Source organism: Alligator sinensis, unplaced genomic scaffold (genome assembly GCF_000455745.1).
Source record: "Alligator sinensis unplaced genomic scaffold, ASM45574v1 scaffold199_1, whole genome shotgun sequence".
Lineage (NCBI taxonomy): Eukaryota > Metazoa > Chordata > Crocodylia > Alligatoridae > Alligator > Alligator sinensis.
The window spans coordinates 765403-782791 of record NW_005842008.1 but is presented as its reverse complement, the minus strand read 5'-3'; the positions used below and the strand labels follow the sequence as shown (position 1 = coordinate 782791).

The 17389-nt window shown below is 42.6% G+C and overlaps 1 protein-coding gene across 20 annotated transcripts in view; it reads left to right on the top strand.

Moving 5' to 3' along the window:
* TGFBR3 (transforming growth factor beta receptor 3) overlaps positions 1-17389 on the top strand; it is a 185677-nt gene that overhangs the window by 62496 nt on the left and 105792 nt on the right. For all 20 annotated transcript variants that reach the window (XR_003093613.1, XR_003093612.1, XR_003093610.1 and 17 more), the window contains exon 4: positions 15525-15709. Coding sequence is in view for 6 of the 20 variants with exons in the window: in XM_006021813.3 (XP_006021875.1) it covers positions 15525-15709 (185 nt within the window). In the remaining 14 variants the exon portion in view is untranslated. The remainder of the gene's footprint in view (positions 1-15524; positions 15710-17389) is intronic.

The window sequence follows — 17389 nt, the reverse complement described above, 5'->3', positions numbered from 1 at the left end:
GTAGGGAAAAGTGAGGAAGCAGTTATGTGTAGGACCAAATCTTGCTTGCCCTACTTAAGAATATATTTCCATTTAATTCAGCGCTTTTGTGTGTGAGAGAGGGAAGCAAGTTTTGACCCATATTTAAAAAAAAAATGTGCTTTAGAAGCAGGCAGAATTTGAATTGCTCAGTTGTAATTCCACCTCTGAGTTTGGATGACTTGTCAAAAAGTTCAAATGATACCATTAACCACAGAGAGGTTTTAGTGGTTTGTACTAAATATAATCTAATGCCATAATGGTTCATAGCTGCATGTTGGTTGCTTTTTTTTTTCTCTCTCTCTCTTGCACTTTTCCCTGCCCCTCCTCCCCAGCTTCAGTAGGTATAACTGTAAAATATTATCCAAAGGGGAAGTAACAGCTTCCCTAGACAGTGGTTGGTGGGTTGTGTTGAGGTTAATATGGGGACCCCCCACAATCTTGGCTGACTTCCTTGATATTCCCCCACGGGGAAGGGGCGTGGGGCTTGAAGGACTCTAGCCCTCTCTGAGTCCTGGGGCTGCTGCATGCAGTCTGTCGCAGGTCTGCCTGCCCCACAACGCCCCCCCCCCACCCCCACTGGGAAGGGGCTTGTACTCCCTGATACTGATGGGGGCTGCTGCCCCCATCAAAGGCCCTGCCTCCTCGCTGTTGCAGTGGCTGGGTGGGGATGTTGCCAGACACTGACCAGCAGGACCCCTTAGGCAGGGGGCAGGGACAGGAATTGTTCCCCCTCCCTGCAGAGTCCAGCAGAGGGGACTTATTCCGCCACTTGCCCAAGCAAGAAGCGAGTGGTGGTGGTGGTGGTCGGGGCGGGCAGACCTGGCTGCAGTCCCCTGGGGACTGTGGGAGTAGAGGGGGGATTAACGCCCTTCCCTGCCCCCTCTGCCTTGGGGGCCATGCTGGCCCAATGCTGCAGCAGCAAGCGGGGAGCGCCGGGTCAGGTCCCTGCCGGTGGGACAGGGAGGGGGGAATTAAACCTCTCTGGCCAGTTCCCCAGCACAGGCACGTTCTATTGTACCCCCCACTTGGCCTGAGCACCTGCAGGCATGTGCCCACATTTCCTCAGACCACAAGGAATGTCTGTACTGTTGCAAATCAGTTCAACCTAAGCAAGTTAGACTAACATGCAAAGATTGAATCAATTCAGGCTCTGGCTTTTTGAATGTTTGTCCCTGGCCCATATGCAAAGCGAGAATGATCAAGTAGTTAGAGCAGTAACTGGGGATTTGGGTTTAGTTTCTTTCATCACCCCACAGTTTGTGAAAGTTAGTAGGATTTGTTAGGCTCACATTTTCTATTTATAATGGGAAATATAGGTATTTGGGAAGGATTAATACATTAAAGATTTTCAGGGATGTATTTGATAGCCATGTTGGTCTGAGACGAAAAAGAAATGCAGAACTCTAGAACTCTTGGTTCAGAGATGATACCTTTTATTAGACCAACTAAGAAATCACAATTGAAATTGAAAATAATTTTTTTGCCATTTCTTAGTTGGCCTAATAAAAGGTATCATCTCTGAACCAAGAGTTCTAGAGTTCTGCATTTCTTAAAGATTTTCAGAAATTAGATCTTATGATAGTGGGACCATACAACTACTTTTGATAATAGTACATGCAACCCTGAAGGTGGCCACCTAGTACAGAGATAAGGGCACAGAAAGAAATGAGGTTAGTAGCATGTCTGTTTTTTTAAAAGAAAACAATGTCAGAAAACACTAATTTCTTTGAGACTTCTCATGTAAATGTTGAAGTATTTTCTGGTTTATGAATTCCTATGCATTTAGATATAAAATAAATAGAGTTTTATCTTCACCTCATGATAGTAGGTTTATAAAGTCTGGAATTTCTTTCTTTGTTGTCTTTAATTTACCAAAAGTTTATTATGACTCTGTTTCAGCAATACAATAAAAACAGTAATGTGGATGAAATGGTTTGAAAAGTTTCAATAACAATTTATTAAAATTACAATGTTTTTGAAATCTGTTCAGGTTATTTTTGCTCTAAATAGGCTTTTTTGTTGTTGTTTAACATGGTTTATTTTTTTTCTCAGGCCCCAATATGGAATTCTAATGTAAACTTAGCTGAGTGCTTCCTGCCCTTGTCTGATAAAAAAGTGCACTTCCATTCATTGTTTCTATGCAACTTCCTATCCTTTCTACAGTAAAGAAGGTTAAAATCCAAGACAATTTATGGGCTATCTCTGGGGAAAAGAAACTGTTTCACAACAAAGGGCATGGCCATAGCTTGGAAGAATGAACTAATAATACGATAATAATTCCTGATTTGTTCGTTCCTTCTTCACAGAGTCATGGTTCTAAACATGTGTTGAGGTGGTAACGAACCAAGATAGCATGCTACATTTTGTTCCCCATTCAAGCCCACTTTCAATGACAGCCATAGGATAATTTTATACATCGTCCTGCATCTGAAGGAATACTGAAGTCATTTTCCATCTTACTTCAGCCATCATTTTAGTATATCCTATTCTGGGGTGGACCATGGCATCTGGTTAACAGAACACAGCAGAACTCTTAAGATTTTAGAAAAAGATTAGTGTTGAATGGGGAGATGTGTGCACAATAACATTACCTAAATCTGAATTTGGCAAGAACATTGCTGGAAACTCTATTTTTTTTGCTGCTGAATCAGCATAGTATGACTTTCGTTCAGCAACTCATTCTGGATCACAAATAGACTATTTTGTCTTCAGTTCACGGTACTAAAAACAAAAGTTTGGGATTTAAGGATTATTGGAATGAAAAAACAATACAATTATGTTACTCTGATTATGCAGAGAAAAGATGAACTTCCATCAGTGGAGTGTTTCTAAACATTCAGTTGGGAGGAAAAAAGAGACTATTATTTAGGCATGGAAAAGTACTGGGGAAAAGTTCCTTGCAAACAGTATGTCACTGCAAATCCAGAAGAGAAGAAATTAGAGCTCTGACAGTGCTCTTTGTTGTAAAATAAGTACAGCAAAGGTTGCGTAAAAAGTAGTGCTTTGATATAGTGTACAGTACATCAGTTTTGAAAGGCTTCTTTGTTTTGCAGGTACAGATGTTTGTTTTCTAGGTTATGCTGCATGCATAGCACCATCACAAAGTTGTGCTCAGCAGATGTTACACTGAACAGTTTTTTCATTCATTGCCTGTTTTTTGTTTAATCAATAGATTAAACACCTAAACAACTCTAGTTGATTATACATAGAATTTCATTTCGATCTCTGCTCCAGTCGAGGAAAATTAGCCAATAGCATAATGCACGTAGAGCTTAGTAAAAGAAACTAATTTAGTTCTGGCATCTTAGTCTTTAAAACTATTGTTATGTTTAATTCACTTTGTCATAAATAGTTTTACATTGAAAAAGAATATGCATTTCATTTGGTAGTTATTTTTTCTAAGTTAAAACTGCAGTGTCCCAGGGTCACCATTTTATAATTTAACTTGCTTCAACTGTGCTTCTTGGCAGAGCAAAGACAAAAAATATTGGCAGAAACTTTTTTTGAAAAAGTGGCAGGAAACATTTCTAGTTCCAAAAGGCAATTTGCATTTATTCCCCAAGGGAAAATGACAGAAGTATGCAAGCAGCACATGGGGTTAGATTTACTTCTGCTGTGACAGATGCAGTGGGCTATATATTGCTGTCAATAGCTAGAAATGGCAGGAGTAAATGTCACAAGATACTATAAAAATTTCTCTCTATGGGGGCAGAATCAATGTGTCTGGATTGTATTTTATGAAGTTATGGTTTTAACTGGGAGTGGTATACAGCATTTGTGGGATACCCAAATTCTTTGAGAATGGGCTGGTGGGATAAATCAGATAGTTATGCCCTACTTGGTGAAACTTTATAGAAACAGTGTTTAAAAAAAAAAAAAAAAAAAAAAAAAGAAGAAAGAAAATAGTACCTTGGTTTAACCTTAGCTTGCCTTGTAATAAAGAGGCCTGGGTACTATCTGCAAATGCTCCTGGATAAACCCAATGATAGCACAGAACAAGAATTGTCCTGGGTGGCAGTGCTAGGCAAGGAGTGCATTCGGTGATGCCTCTGTTTGCGTGGAGGATCACCAAACAACCACAAAGCACACATAACATGGTATGTGGCTTAATATGTTCTTCCATGAGCATGCCCATAGGAAGGTTATATGTTATGTGACAGACAAAAGTCTGCAGTTTTGTAAGAATTTGTTGAGGGCAAGTTGACGCTGAGCGTCAATATGGGGATAATGTTGTGCTGCTTTTAATTACATCTTACGTGTTAAACACTGCTAGTTCTAAATCCTGCAATGCGTGCTGACCACTTTCTGGGAGCACATTACCCTTTTTCTTGCTGTAATTTCTCATAGTTTGGCCATTTCTAGTAGATGTGTGTGTGGAGTCTGAGGTTTTGGGAGCCTCTGCCATTCTGGTGGTTTTTTAGAGTTGACTAAACTATTCTGAGTCTATGAACCTTTCCCTGTAATATTAAACCTCTCTTTCTTGCCCCCTGGGGTGACTCAATTTAAAAGAACCACCAGGAAAAACATAATTTTCTTTCTGAAGAGAAAACTGTGTTACATGTTGGCAAGAAAAGAACTCAAAAAGTTACGGTGTCTTAAGAGCAGTATACCAGTCCTGAGTAAGATAATTATGCCATGTTTATTATTTCAGTAGAATGTTTTTGTCTCCTGTGCCGCACTCACTCTTCCTCTCTTCCCCCTCTTTTTTTTTTTTTTTTTTTTTACTGCATACCATATACTCATTGGACTTTTCCATCCCATCTGTTCCTTTCCTCCCAATTTCTTCTAATCAGAAATGAAGCTTGCAACCTTTGAGAGAATCAAATTATTGAACTCAGCCTTCAAATGGATTCATAACAAATAAAAACATCCAGCCTATGTAAAATCAAACAAATATACCTGTTCCTGTTAAATGCTCATCTCTACTCACCTTTATTGTTGTGTTAGAGTCAGAGGATGTACATTGCCAAACAGTTGCCTCAACTTCTTCACAGCAGTTGTTACATGCATCTTAAAATTTGACTCCTTGCTTTAACAACAGCAAGTTTTGGTGCCATGCCTGCCTTTCCTCTCTTTGCTTCTAAAATGTTTGTTCATTCTCTTTCTGCTTTATTTGAAGTTTAGGGATGTTTTACCATTGACTTCAGTAAAAGCAATAACTCTTAGTATCGTTCTTGCTGTGACAGTTTTTTGGGTTTTATTATTCGAGTACTTCAGTTCAGTCCTTGCTAGCAGATTTACCATATGAGGCAATGGAAATTGTGCCCTTACCATCAACATAAATCTTGAAAGAATTATCACTGTCCTGATAGTAAGTCACATTTGTATTAATACTGAGATCTTGCTAAGATGTGCCATGATAGAATAGTTCTCTTTCACTTCTTCACTTTTCAGTGAAGGCCTAGTGGGGCAGGAGGTGGTGTTTATTACTACTTGTTCCACAGTTCTTTAACACTTTGCCCAAGGTCTCAACACAGTAAATACTGGATTCCCAAGAAGAAATCTGGGTATTGGGGATAATGAATGATCTTTACTCTTATCACATCTAGATATCCCTGATCACTGTCACCATGTTTTCCTGTGTCCCCACTCTTTGCTTTTTCTTGCCTGCTTACTTGTTCAGTAAAGTTTCTTTTAATTTTTTTTGTGTATAAGCAAAACAACCCAAAAGCCATAGATGCTCATGACTGGTCAAACAGGTTTATTTATCATACAGTAGCATACATTCTGCAAGATGCTAGCAGTAGCAAGAAAGGTTGGGTTCAAATATCTAAGTGTCCCTCTTAAAATGAGCACATGCCTTTGACTCAAGAAACCTAGAAAAAAATGTAATGAAGATTCTGGGCACCCTTGCCAGGAAATGCTTTCTTTTTTTGAATATGGCTATAATGAACGGAAGGGGGAAGGAGAAAGGGAAATACATTATTCATTTGGAAAACACAGTGAGAGTAAATCAACAGCATGTTTATGCAGATAATAATTAAACATGTTGCAGTATCACGGGCAATGGTCCTTTACCTCAGTTTTCCTAACTGCCAATGGAAATAGGTGGTAGACGAATGTCTTTGTTTTCTCACTTCCCTTCTTTCTGCCCTTTTCTTCTGATGCATCACACTCCTGCTTTTTCAGTGGTTTGTGACATCTAAGAGACTGTCAGTGTATTTGGGTAGGTCTGGATCCAGATCCTAGTAGGAAGTGTCTCTCATCATGCTGCTGCCTTGGTGATGCCTTGCAACATTGTTGTGTCCAGGCTGTCTCTCATGGTATTTTCACCTCTAGCCAGGGTTTGAATTACACTCTGATGCTTGGGGGAGGATGGGGGGCAGCCAGGTGTCAGAAGTAGCTGGTACCGCTGCCTGAGCTGCCTAGAAAGGCATGGGGCAGGCTGGGGGCTCTTGTCTCTTACTGGGGGGGGGGATCAGCCCCCCTGAGCCTCCCCCCCTCATATTTAGAACCCCACCTCTAGCCACAATGCTGTTTCCAGGTCTTAATCTCCTAACTTAGTCATGGAGAGTACAGTTTTTTGTGCTGAAAAAGGACATCTCACCACCTTGATACTGTGTTTCACTGAAGGAGCACATCAGTTCTGAGGCTCTTCTGCCTACCACACTGATATCAGTTAACTTTGTCAATTGCTCTGTGGAGGGAGTTCAGTACTATATATAACACTTGACCAGAATACCATATATTTTACATACAACATGCCCCAAAATAAAACACGCATCTTGTTTTTGGAGGGCAGAAAGAGACAAAGTTTGTTTTTTTTCCCCAGAGTCATGGCTTACTGTGTGACATTTGAGTCCTCCTGGAAACACAAAACATTCAGGAAGTGTGCATCCCAGGAGGCAGTCCGGAGGCAGCAAGTACTTTCTGATGCCAGCTGCCTCATCCATATTGTCTCTGGGGACACCACACTTCCTAGATGCTCTGTTTCCAGGAGGACTCTGTCACACAAGGTTAGGCCCCAGATCCTTGCAAAGACAGTAGCAAGACAGCGAAGTTCCTTGCTGTAAGCAGAGATTTATATAAGTCCCCGTAAATAAAGTGTTGTTTCCACATCATAAGCCTCATCAAAACACTACCCACAGTTCATTTGCTGCCTTAGGCACAAGCTACAAGCTATTTAGCTAATAGCTATCTTTGAGAAGTTTAACATAAAAATTCTCCATCTGGGCAGCTGCAAGGCGTATACAGTAGGGCTGTGCAAAGCTTCGGTTGCTAATTTGACTTGGAGGAGATTTGGCCCAATTCGGCAGCCGAATCTCTGAATCTGAATTGAATTGGGAGACCAATTAAAAGGTCTGAATAGATTTGGAAAAGATTAGGAGATTTGGGCAGTCCTGCTCACCGCCACAGGGAGCTGGACCTAGGTTCTGTGCCAATAAGTAGGGAGTGGAGAAGGGGGGAGGGGACCATGGGGGGACCCCCGCCAGGCTCCATCCTCTGCCTGCTCTCCCAGCCCCCTTGAGTGCCCCTGACCCTCGCCCACTCTTCCAGCCCCATCAATGGCTGCCCTGCCTGGCCCCACACCTACTGGCTGTTGTAGCAAAGCCCTCCCACCTGGCAGGGCAGTGGGGGGCAGCAGGGATTGCCCCCCCACCTGGCAGGAGCTGGTGATTATGGGGCCTTTTTTTTTTTAAAGAGCCGAGACACTGGGGTCGGGTGGAGCAGCCATTGACAGGGCTGGGAGAGAGGGCGGGGGGTGAGGCCTGTTCAATTCGGAGATTTTGACTGATTCTGTGGTGGCTGAATCTCTGAATTGGATTCGACCTAATTGATTTGGGACAGTGATTCAACTCACTGAATTGAATAAATGTCCCTCGAATCGGCTGTATCTGAAGCGAATACTAGCTGCTTAGCACAGGCCTAATGTACAGTGTTTCCAGGCTTCCTTATTTTCTAGTGAGGAAAACAACTTCCCTGCTTAAAATGCACCATTTATATTGCTTAAAATGCAATTTTGGGGGGCCTGATTTTGGAGAAAAAGCTGTGTATTGTAGGTGAGAAATATGGTATATAGCACAAAAAATCACTTTGAAATAAGAACCTCTTTTCTGTACCTTCATGTTCTTGTTTCCAGCCACACTCCATTGCCCCATGATACGTGACTGCGGTTTTAGTTATGGTGAACCTCTTTACTTAGGCATAAGCACAGTTCTGCTGCCTTTTAATTTTACAAGAAGGATAATGTTTCATTACCCCTACAGCCAAAACTTAAATTCATTTTAACCAAAGTGACCACAAGGTACATAAAGGTATAGTGGGACAAATGACACCTGGCTTATTCTGTGTCTTCTTCAGTTCCATCAATAGGTAATGGCAGAGAGCTCATTTACCACAGGATTATTGTTGCAAGAAAGTAGATATTTTTCTCTTTGAAAGACTGGAAGATGCCTCCTGGGCTATTGAGTCTAGTTCTGTGTATATACATCCAGTTTCCAGGATTATCCAGCATCAGTATTTCAGACTCTCACAGACAGCTACCAGGCTACCAAAACCACGAAAGTAGAACTAGAACAACCTGTGACATACCGTAGGTAAAGGGAGAGAGAAAAGGGCTCTCATTGACTGTCCCTCAATATAAGGATGACAGTCTTCCAGTAAATAGGGAAGTCATCAGTGTGTCCATAGATGACTAAGGAAGGCATTGAGATCCTCATATTCAATTGCAGACATTGCAAATAGATCCATGAAGAAGGAGTAGATTTTGTTGATATTGGGTCAGAGCTCTTTCTTTGTCTCTCTGATCGATTCATTTCCATAGTGAGGTTAGGTTTCTCAAAATGATTGATGGCTTGTCATACATCAGGATGCCAATGGAGACAATGCATGAGTCCTGCAGATACTGATGTTAATATAGCATTTCTTCATATTGGCCTTCAACATATTTTCCTCTTTTGCCTGCTTCTACAGTGGTGACCATCAACGAGTTGGGATTATAAGACCTGTTTTGGGATCTGGTTGTCAGGCATTCTTATGACATGTTCTGTCCAGTGGAGCTGGTGCCTATAAGAATGGTTTTGATGTTAGCGGCGTTCTTGAGAGCCAGAACATTGGCATTAATTTTTATGGCCTTCCTAGTGATATGGAGGATTTTACAAAAACATATCTGGTAACGTTCCAGAGTTTTCAGATATTTTCAATATGTCATCTAAGTTTCACATCTGTGCAACAGAGTAGGGATGACAGCCTAGTAGATGACAAATATGGTCTGGGTCTTGATGTCATGATTATCAGAGACATGATTTTGGAGACATCCAAGGACTGCACTGGCAGACTTTATCCAGAGATGAATATTGTCATCTATGTTTACTTTTTGGGAAAGGTGGCTACTTACATAGGGAAAATACTCAATGTTTTCCAAGGCTTGCTCTCTAATTGTAATATGATGAGAAGCAGCTGGTTTGGAGTGGGTTGGTATAGTATCCTGGTTTTCATGAAGTTGGCAGCAAGTCCAAGTATTTCGTATACTTCACAGATGCAAAAAAGTAACCTGGAGCTCTTCAGCTGAATGGGCACACAACACAATTGCCAACATACTGAAGATCAGTAATGGAGGTGTTTGATTATCTTGGATTTGGACATAACTGGTTGATGTTAAAGAGGTTCTCATCTCTGCAATGCTGGATGCTAGCTCTAGATGGTAGTCTATCAGCAATGAGATGTGGAATAGCTGTGATATAGATGCAAAAGTATGTTGGTGCAATCACACATCCTTAAAAGAGAGTGGTTTTATTGAGTGTGTTTTAAGGTTGTGTTGCATGAGACTTCAAGAGAAGTCTCCTTTCAAGGTTGTCTCCTTGCATCTCTGAGCTCTTTGGTGTCATATCACATTAGGGTCTTTCTGAAACCAGATCATCTTCCTTTTGTTCTATTTGTCATCCTAATATCAAAATAGCTCCCTCCCCATCATTGTCTTTGTGCAGATCTGTCACTGGGGCACAGTGAAAACCATGCTTGGACAGTTAACCCCCTTTAGAATAGATTTTATCAGTGACTGTATGAGGTGTTTTATTTAGGTATTAAGAGTGATGAGATGAACTCCAGTAAGATCCTAAACAGTCTGTGCAACTAGTAGATAGTAATTTACATCACTTCAAACTTGACAGTACAGAGATCCCTAGGGTTCCTGAAGTCTGCTATATCCAGGTGTCTTTAAACTTTTGCCTTTATGCAAAAGTTTATCCAGATTTGTAACATTTCCCTTTTATAAAAATCAATTAGAGGAAAGAACAGATTTCTCCTAAGAAGTGTTGTATCCCCTTGCTGCAGGTTACAGGCTCTTACATGGTCTTTTGTGATTCCTGTGGAACAATGCTAACATGCTGTGGGGCCCACAGCATGGATTCACACAATCTGTGGGAATTGGTCACACTTTTCAGCTGGCAGCAGTGCAGAAATCTCCGTGGATATATATTAGTCTATATTATTTAAATCAATTCCATCATGGTTATGAGTTGGGCTTGAGTTATAATATTCCACCCTCCCCCACTGCTTATTTACTACTTTATTACAGTAGAACATACGTTACTCATTAGTAGCATGGGTGATATGGGAAACCAGAATGCTTAAATTGTTGAATAGGTTCCAGATGCTAGTATCAAACAGGATTGGATTTGTATTAAGCATACTTTAAAAATATATTTATTGATAGTGGAAAACTTGTTAATTCAATTCTCTAACAATTTGCTATCCCAGCATACATTTTGCTACATAAGAATATATATTCATCTAACACTTAACCTGTTTTTCATTTACAAACATTAGCCAGTTAATATTTTATTACAGTACAAGCCAGGATTTGTTAAATATGACAGTTGAAGAAATAAACATACTGTCCAATGACAGGAAAGTTTAGCACGAACCAGTTAAAGATGCTGTATACAGCCATGTGTTTGTGTTGGTGTATTTTCAGTAGGGGTAGGACTACATTCATAGAATCATAAAAACAGGGCTTGAAAAGATCTCAAGAAGACATTTCATCCATAAAAAGATAAATGGATTCCAGTATTCCGAAGCTATCATATTTAAACTGAAGGTTAAACCTCAGTAAAATGGTAATTTTTCTCTCTTTGAGGGCCAGTATAATGGAAAAAGGAGGCAGGGGAAGGTTGAATTCTTTTATCTTTAGTTAGTCAGAGAATTGGTCAGTTGGGTGGATGGAACTACCAGTTTATCATGTTCATTTGGGTATGGTGTTGGAGTAGTTGAGGTAGGTGAAGTAAGAATGTGAAGGCTGGTGGATATAGATCTAGACTAGAGTCAATGTATGGCAAAGCAACAGGGCAGTAAAGCCAAGGCTGGATGAAGCTGTGGTTTAAAAGTTTTCCAAAAGGAGCAGGATGTATTAGGATGATACATTACAAGACTGGTAGTGTCAACAAGAGGTTTTTTTGTTTGTTTTTGTTATTAATTTGGTTTTGTAGACCTAGGGACACAGACTCATCATGGAATACAAGACCATAGGGGAAGGAAATTAACCACCTAGTCAGAGGGAGGAAATAGGAGGGAAGGAAGACAGTCAGATAGTAGATTAGTCCATGAGGGAGCCAAGAGTAAGAACAGCTAATCTAGGGAAGGGGAAGTGGGAGGCACAATTGTAGTCCCTTTGTTTGTGAGCTGCTCGGAGCAGGAATTCTTGGATTTAGAAAGTATCTATCATGCCAGTGGCACTTTGCTGAATAAATAATGTTACTGAGCAAAGGGAAGGTATTCAGATATTAGAGTGGTGACCATGGTATGAACATTAATAGATAGTTACAGGATAATGAGAGGTCTTTTAAAATAGAGGGGGTATGTCCAGACAAAGCAGCTTGAGATGCAGCAAGAGGCACACGAGGAACAAAAATACGTTCCCTGTGTTGCATATTTGCAGCGCGGGATCAAAACTTGATACCTGGATATCCAGGTATCAAAATAAAACACGGGGGGAGAAGGGGGGCAGGGCATGGTCCCTGACCATGCCTGCCCTGAGGTAACCCGGGAGCCAGTCCCCCAGAGAGATCCTCTGGTTTCTGGCCAGAGTGTCTCTGGTGCTCCTGCTGCCCCAGCACATGGGGAATGAACCCTTAGTGTGCAGGGGCAAGCAGAAATGTGGCAAGGATTGGGACCTGAGCTCTGTCATGGGTAAATAGGGACATGGCAAGGGGGGGTGAGGAGTGGCAGGGGGTTGTGGGGAGTGTGAGGAGTGACAGGGGGATGTGTGGTCTGTGGGTGGGTTTGTGGAGGGGCTCGAGTGGGGGATGCCACACGCCTGCCCCCGGCGCTGGTGGCAGCAGCCAGCGTGGCTGTGGCCCGGCTACAGACGCAACTGGTGTCAATGCGGTGCTGTGTGACCCAGGCTCTGTACATGTTGAACAGACCTGGCCTGGCCTGGTCTGGCCCGGCCCGGCCCACTAGCACATGGCTTTGGACAGGACTGGGAAAGCCATGCGCTAGCGGGCCAGGCTGGGGCCGTTCAGCATGTACAGAGCTCGGGTCACACAGCACTGTGTTACCACTGGCTGTGCCTACAGCTGGGCCACAGCCGTGTTGGCTGTTGCTGCTGGTGCCCTGGGGGACAACTGGAGGGGGGGCAGGTGTGCGGCAGCCCCCACTCGAGCCCCTCCACAAAGCACATGGTGGGACCCAACCTGGCCTGGCCCAGTGCAGGCCACTAGTGCGCCTTTGCACAGGACTGGGAAGTGCGGCTGTGAGATGCACAGCTCCTGTGCAAAGACATGCTAGTTGTGTGGCTTGGGTCAGGTCAGGGTTGGGTCGGGCATGTTTTCCATGAGGGTGCATGGTCACGGTGCCGTGCCTACAATGGGCCATGACGCATCGCCGCTTTGCCTCATGGAAAATGTGCCTGACCTGACCTGATCCAACCTGGCCCAGGCAATGCAGCTAGCATGCCTTTGCATAGGAGCTGTGTATCCTGGAGACCTGTCTCTCTGTCCTGTGCAAAGGCATGCTAGTGGGCCACGCCAGGTCAGGTCCCGCCATGCGCTTTCTTCCTGCACACACCGTGGGTCTAGCAGTGCTGCTGCCAGAGGCAGGACCCAGCCCGGCATGATACCCACTCCCTGCGAGTGGTGTGGGGCCCCAGGTGACAGTGTGAGCAGCCTGGGGCTGCCTCAAGGTGCATGGGCTTCTGCTGTGCTGTGTTGAGCTGGTCCTGCGACAGGCGACACAGGCAGTGCTGGGTCTGAGGTGGCTGGGGCTGTGCCACACTGCTAGGGTTCTCTGGCCACATGTGAGGCTCTGAGTGCCCAATGGTGGCTGCTGTTGCTGTGGGGGGTGAGCTGTGGGCCCTGTGGGGCAGGGCTTTGGCCCTGTGGGGGAGAGGCAGTCCTTGTGCTGTGTGGGAGGCTTGTGCCTTGTGGGAGGGTAGGGGACCCACCCCTTCTGGGCAGCCCCCTCACAGAGTTCCCCCTCATCCCCTACATCCCTCTACACCCACCCACCCACGCACCCACCCACATCCCTCCCACACCCCCACCCCTCTCCTTCAAACCCCACATCCCCCCATCACACACCCATCGTGCCCACCTGCCAGACAGGATGAGACCTGCTGACAGGAGCTGTGGCTGCAGGGGTAGCTGTCCCCACATCCTAGTTAGTGAAGGGGTCATGGGGAGCTATAATTGTTCTATGATAAGAAAACCAAAAGCAAACATCATAACATTTAGATATTGATATTTTCCCCTGTGTTTTCTTTGATTCTTAAATGGATGCAGCTGGAAAAGAGGCTGTATAACAGACCCTGAATCTACCCTATTCATTGGCCTGTTCTTCCCATTGCCCAAGTGTCTTGCATATAATTTGGAAGTATTTATTATACCGACTGTATAATAATCCCTTTTGCCTCCACACTGACACAGATCTGGTTGGGCTAAATGGGGGGGAAAAGCTTCTAGTTCTGTGTTTGTGCAGCATCTAGCAGAGTGAGGTTCTGGTATGCAAATAATAGGAACACAGATGCAGATATTTACTGGTATTTACTTTTTTTTAAGCAATCACACATGAAGCATTCTTACTAAGATTTCTTAATCCAACTAAGTATTGCTGCTCAGAGGCTGGATTTTTATTCTGTGTAGATATTTTGTTTAAGAAAAAAAAATCGGGTACTAAATAAATGAACTCAAAGGAAGCCTTCTCCATTTGTGTTCAGGGCTACTGCCAAAATGCTCTTGTTGAGTGTGTGCTGTTTGCTCCTCTTTTGTGTTGCATACACAGGCATGTATATTTCATGCCTGGAGTAGTTTCTTTAACAAGGTTTCTGGGAGCTGACAGGATGTGTAGTATGTCTAAGTGGGTTTCAGGAACCAGCCCCTTTTCACAGGACAGAGCCTGCATGACCTAAGGTACTGCAGAAGTCTCATTGTTCTCAGCAGATTTCAGATAAAGTCTGTTTTAAAACAGGCTAACTTGCAAATGGCTAGTTGGTAGCTGTATCTTGAATGAGCTTTCTTTCTACTAAGCAAAGTATAGGTCAGTGCAAATAATGGATTAAAAAGTAATGCTTGCTGATTACACATCTTGGGCCCAGTGTTTTTTGGTGACACTAACTGGATGTGTTCCAGATTTTAGAAAAAGACCTCTAACATATTTCTGATGAACTTTGTGCTTGCTTTGTTTTAAAATGTCTTCAGTGGAAGCAGTTTCTTCTAATCACAAATCTGTGCTAAGCTGAGGAGTCATAATTCAAGTTTATATCCTCTTTTTCATTATTATCCCCCACCCCCTGCAAGTCAGTGCCTGGGGCTAGTGCCCCATTTGTCCTCCATAAGTTATGCTACTGGTTGTTGTGGTATCTTGGTATATCGCTGCAGGGTGTTTCGCATACTGCATAGGCGTGTGGCACTATATCATGCTGTGGTGATTATTTGAAAGGGCATGCACTATGTTTTGGGCCAGCTAACTCTTATCAGTTTAGATAATTGCTGTCAACCTCAAAATAGACCCAGCAATTCAGACTTGGACTCATTTTATCACATGGTAAATGTCTCTGCATTGTGGCAGTGCACCCTAGCTATGTTTATATATTGCACTGACACATTACATAGTGATTTTTTTCAGATTTTGTAATAACGACTGTTGACATTGACAAATAACCTACATAAAAGACAAGACAATTCTCCACCCTTTCCCCTCTCTCTCCCCTTTCTCTCTCATTTCTGTTCTATTCTTTCTCATTTTTAATTTCCTTCTTTAGGAAGAGACTACATTCCACTAATTTTGGAAAGGAAAAGTACAACCTATTTCAAATGAAGATGGTTAGAGAGTGAGATGAATGAAAGATACAGTGCATAAAAGTATTAAAAAATAAGTAAAGGAAGTTAAACAAATTATTTATGATGATGAAATTTTTTCTATCAGGTGATGCAAATAATGAATCTGAAACTTCTGTTAGTGTTCCAATGAGTTATATAATCAAAAGAATCATTAATGTTTAGAAGGTGTGTAATTTACCCAGTAGCCCCATTTCTCTGAATGGTGCAAATTTGTGACTTCATTTGCAGGTCCTGTGCCAAGGAATGAATGTACCCTATTACCTGTTAATAGTTCCCACCCAGTTCACGCCCTGCTGGAAAGCTTTACTGTCCTATCTGGCTGTGCAAGCAGAGGCACGACAGGTCTGCCCCAGGAGGTGCATATCCTCAATCTCCGAAACCCTGAGGAAGATCTTGGCTATCGTGAAAGAGAGGTAAAAAGGAGATTGTTCACTTTTTGAATAAGGTGTTAATTATACAAATGGTTGTAAATGTTCTTTTTAAATAATAATTTGCTGAAAAAAGAGTTTTCAAAATAAGACAAAAATGCTACAGGTAATTTCATGGAATTTGCATTGTTGCTTTGCACCTATGCTTTGCTTGTTGAAGAAATAGAATCTCTTTAGGAGTTCAGAGTACTCATTCCATTCATCACCTTTTACCACCACATACTTTAATTAATAAAAAAACCCCAGAGTGGTGAATAAGAAACAGATTTTGTTCTAGAAGAGGAGTTCACAGAACCAGCTGTCTTCAAAGCCAGATCATTTAGCTAAATGTGTTGTAAATTATCATGAATACTTTGGGATCTTTGCCAAGGCCGCTGTAAACAAATATTTAAGTTCAAATTGTTTTGCCCTATAATACATCTTTAATTCTTAACTGATGGGGGCTGTAGTTCAGAGCGCAAGTGTTGCTGACTACAGTAGTTCTTAAACACAGTGCAATTACTTATTTATGTAGGCTTCATTCAGAGGGATTGGGGAGAAATTTAATTTTAGCTGCTATGAAGGCAGCAGCTTTGGAAGAAAATTCTTAATGTTAACTGTGCAATACTGCTGTTTACTCTGAAAACAGATCAAAGTGGAGTGCTGAAATGAAAGGAAAATGTTTCATGTCATGACAGCTCAGGTTCTTAGCTCTTGTACTTACAATATTATGCAAAAAAAAAACCCCAACCCACTCACTATTGCATATGAACGCATGCTGCAGTTATATAATATGCAGAATTTGTAGCATTAGAAAAAAAAAAACTACGCCTAGGGTTTTAAATCAGTGTTTTAAAACAGTGGTTCCCAACCCTTTTTATACCATGGCCTGGTGGGAGCGGGGTGGGGCATGCGGAGCTGGCTGCCTCCCTCTTGGGGCTGCCCCATCAGGCAGCTTTAATCCTGGAAGTTCAACTTTAACCCTGGAAGTTGCTAGCTCTGATGGACAGACAGGGGTTTGAGTGGGGGGCTCATGCCACAGCCCAGCAGCCAACCCACCATGGCTTGGTACTGGCCTGCAGTCCAGTGGTTGGGAACCTCTGTTTTAAAAGAACTTTAAAAAGTACTGTTTCCTTGTATATTTTAAATAAAAGGGGTTATCACTGACATTCAGAAATCTTGCCACTGATTTTAATGGGAGTGTAGTTGAGCCTGTTGAGTGGTCCAGTATATTGTATATACCACCTAAAACTTCAACTGCTGTGAATGTAAACATTTATAGTCCTGATTATAATGAAAAAGATTATTCATTCTCTTTTTCAGAATTCAGCCTCAGTGCCTGCCCTCAGCCAGAAATGCCAGACCCACTTTTCACTAGTCACTACCTCAATGAATACACAAATTTGTACAAGCCCTATCAGGGCTGGACAAGAAAAGTAGAGACTTTTCTTGTATTTCATTCAGAGAATTTGTGAAACATTTAGCTAGCACTCTGAGTGCAGTATAAATGCTTAGGAAGATATAGGTGCACTAGTCAATTGCCTGTCAGGAATGGGCAGGGATGGAATGCCACCATCCACCCCGCCATGCTGCTGTTACCTCCCAGGAGTTGGGGGGGGAAGCTTGCCCCTCCATCCCCTTTGGCCAGCACCCCACGCTGCTGCCGCCTTCCGGGAGCAGGGCTGG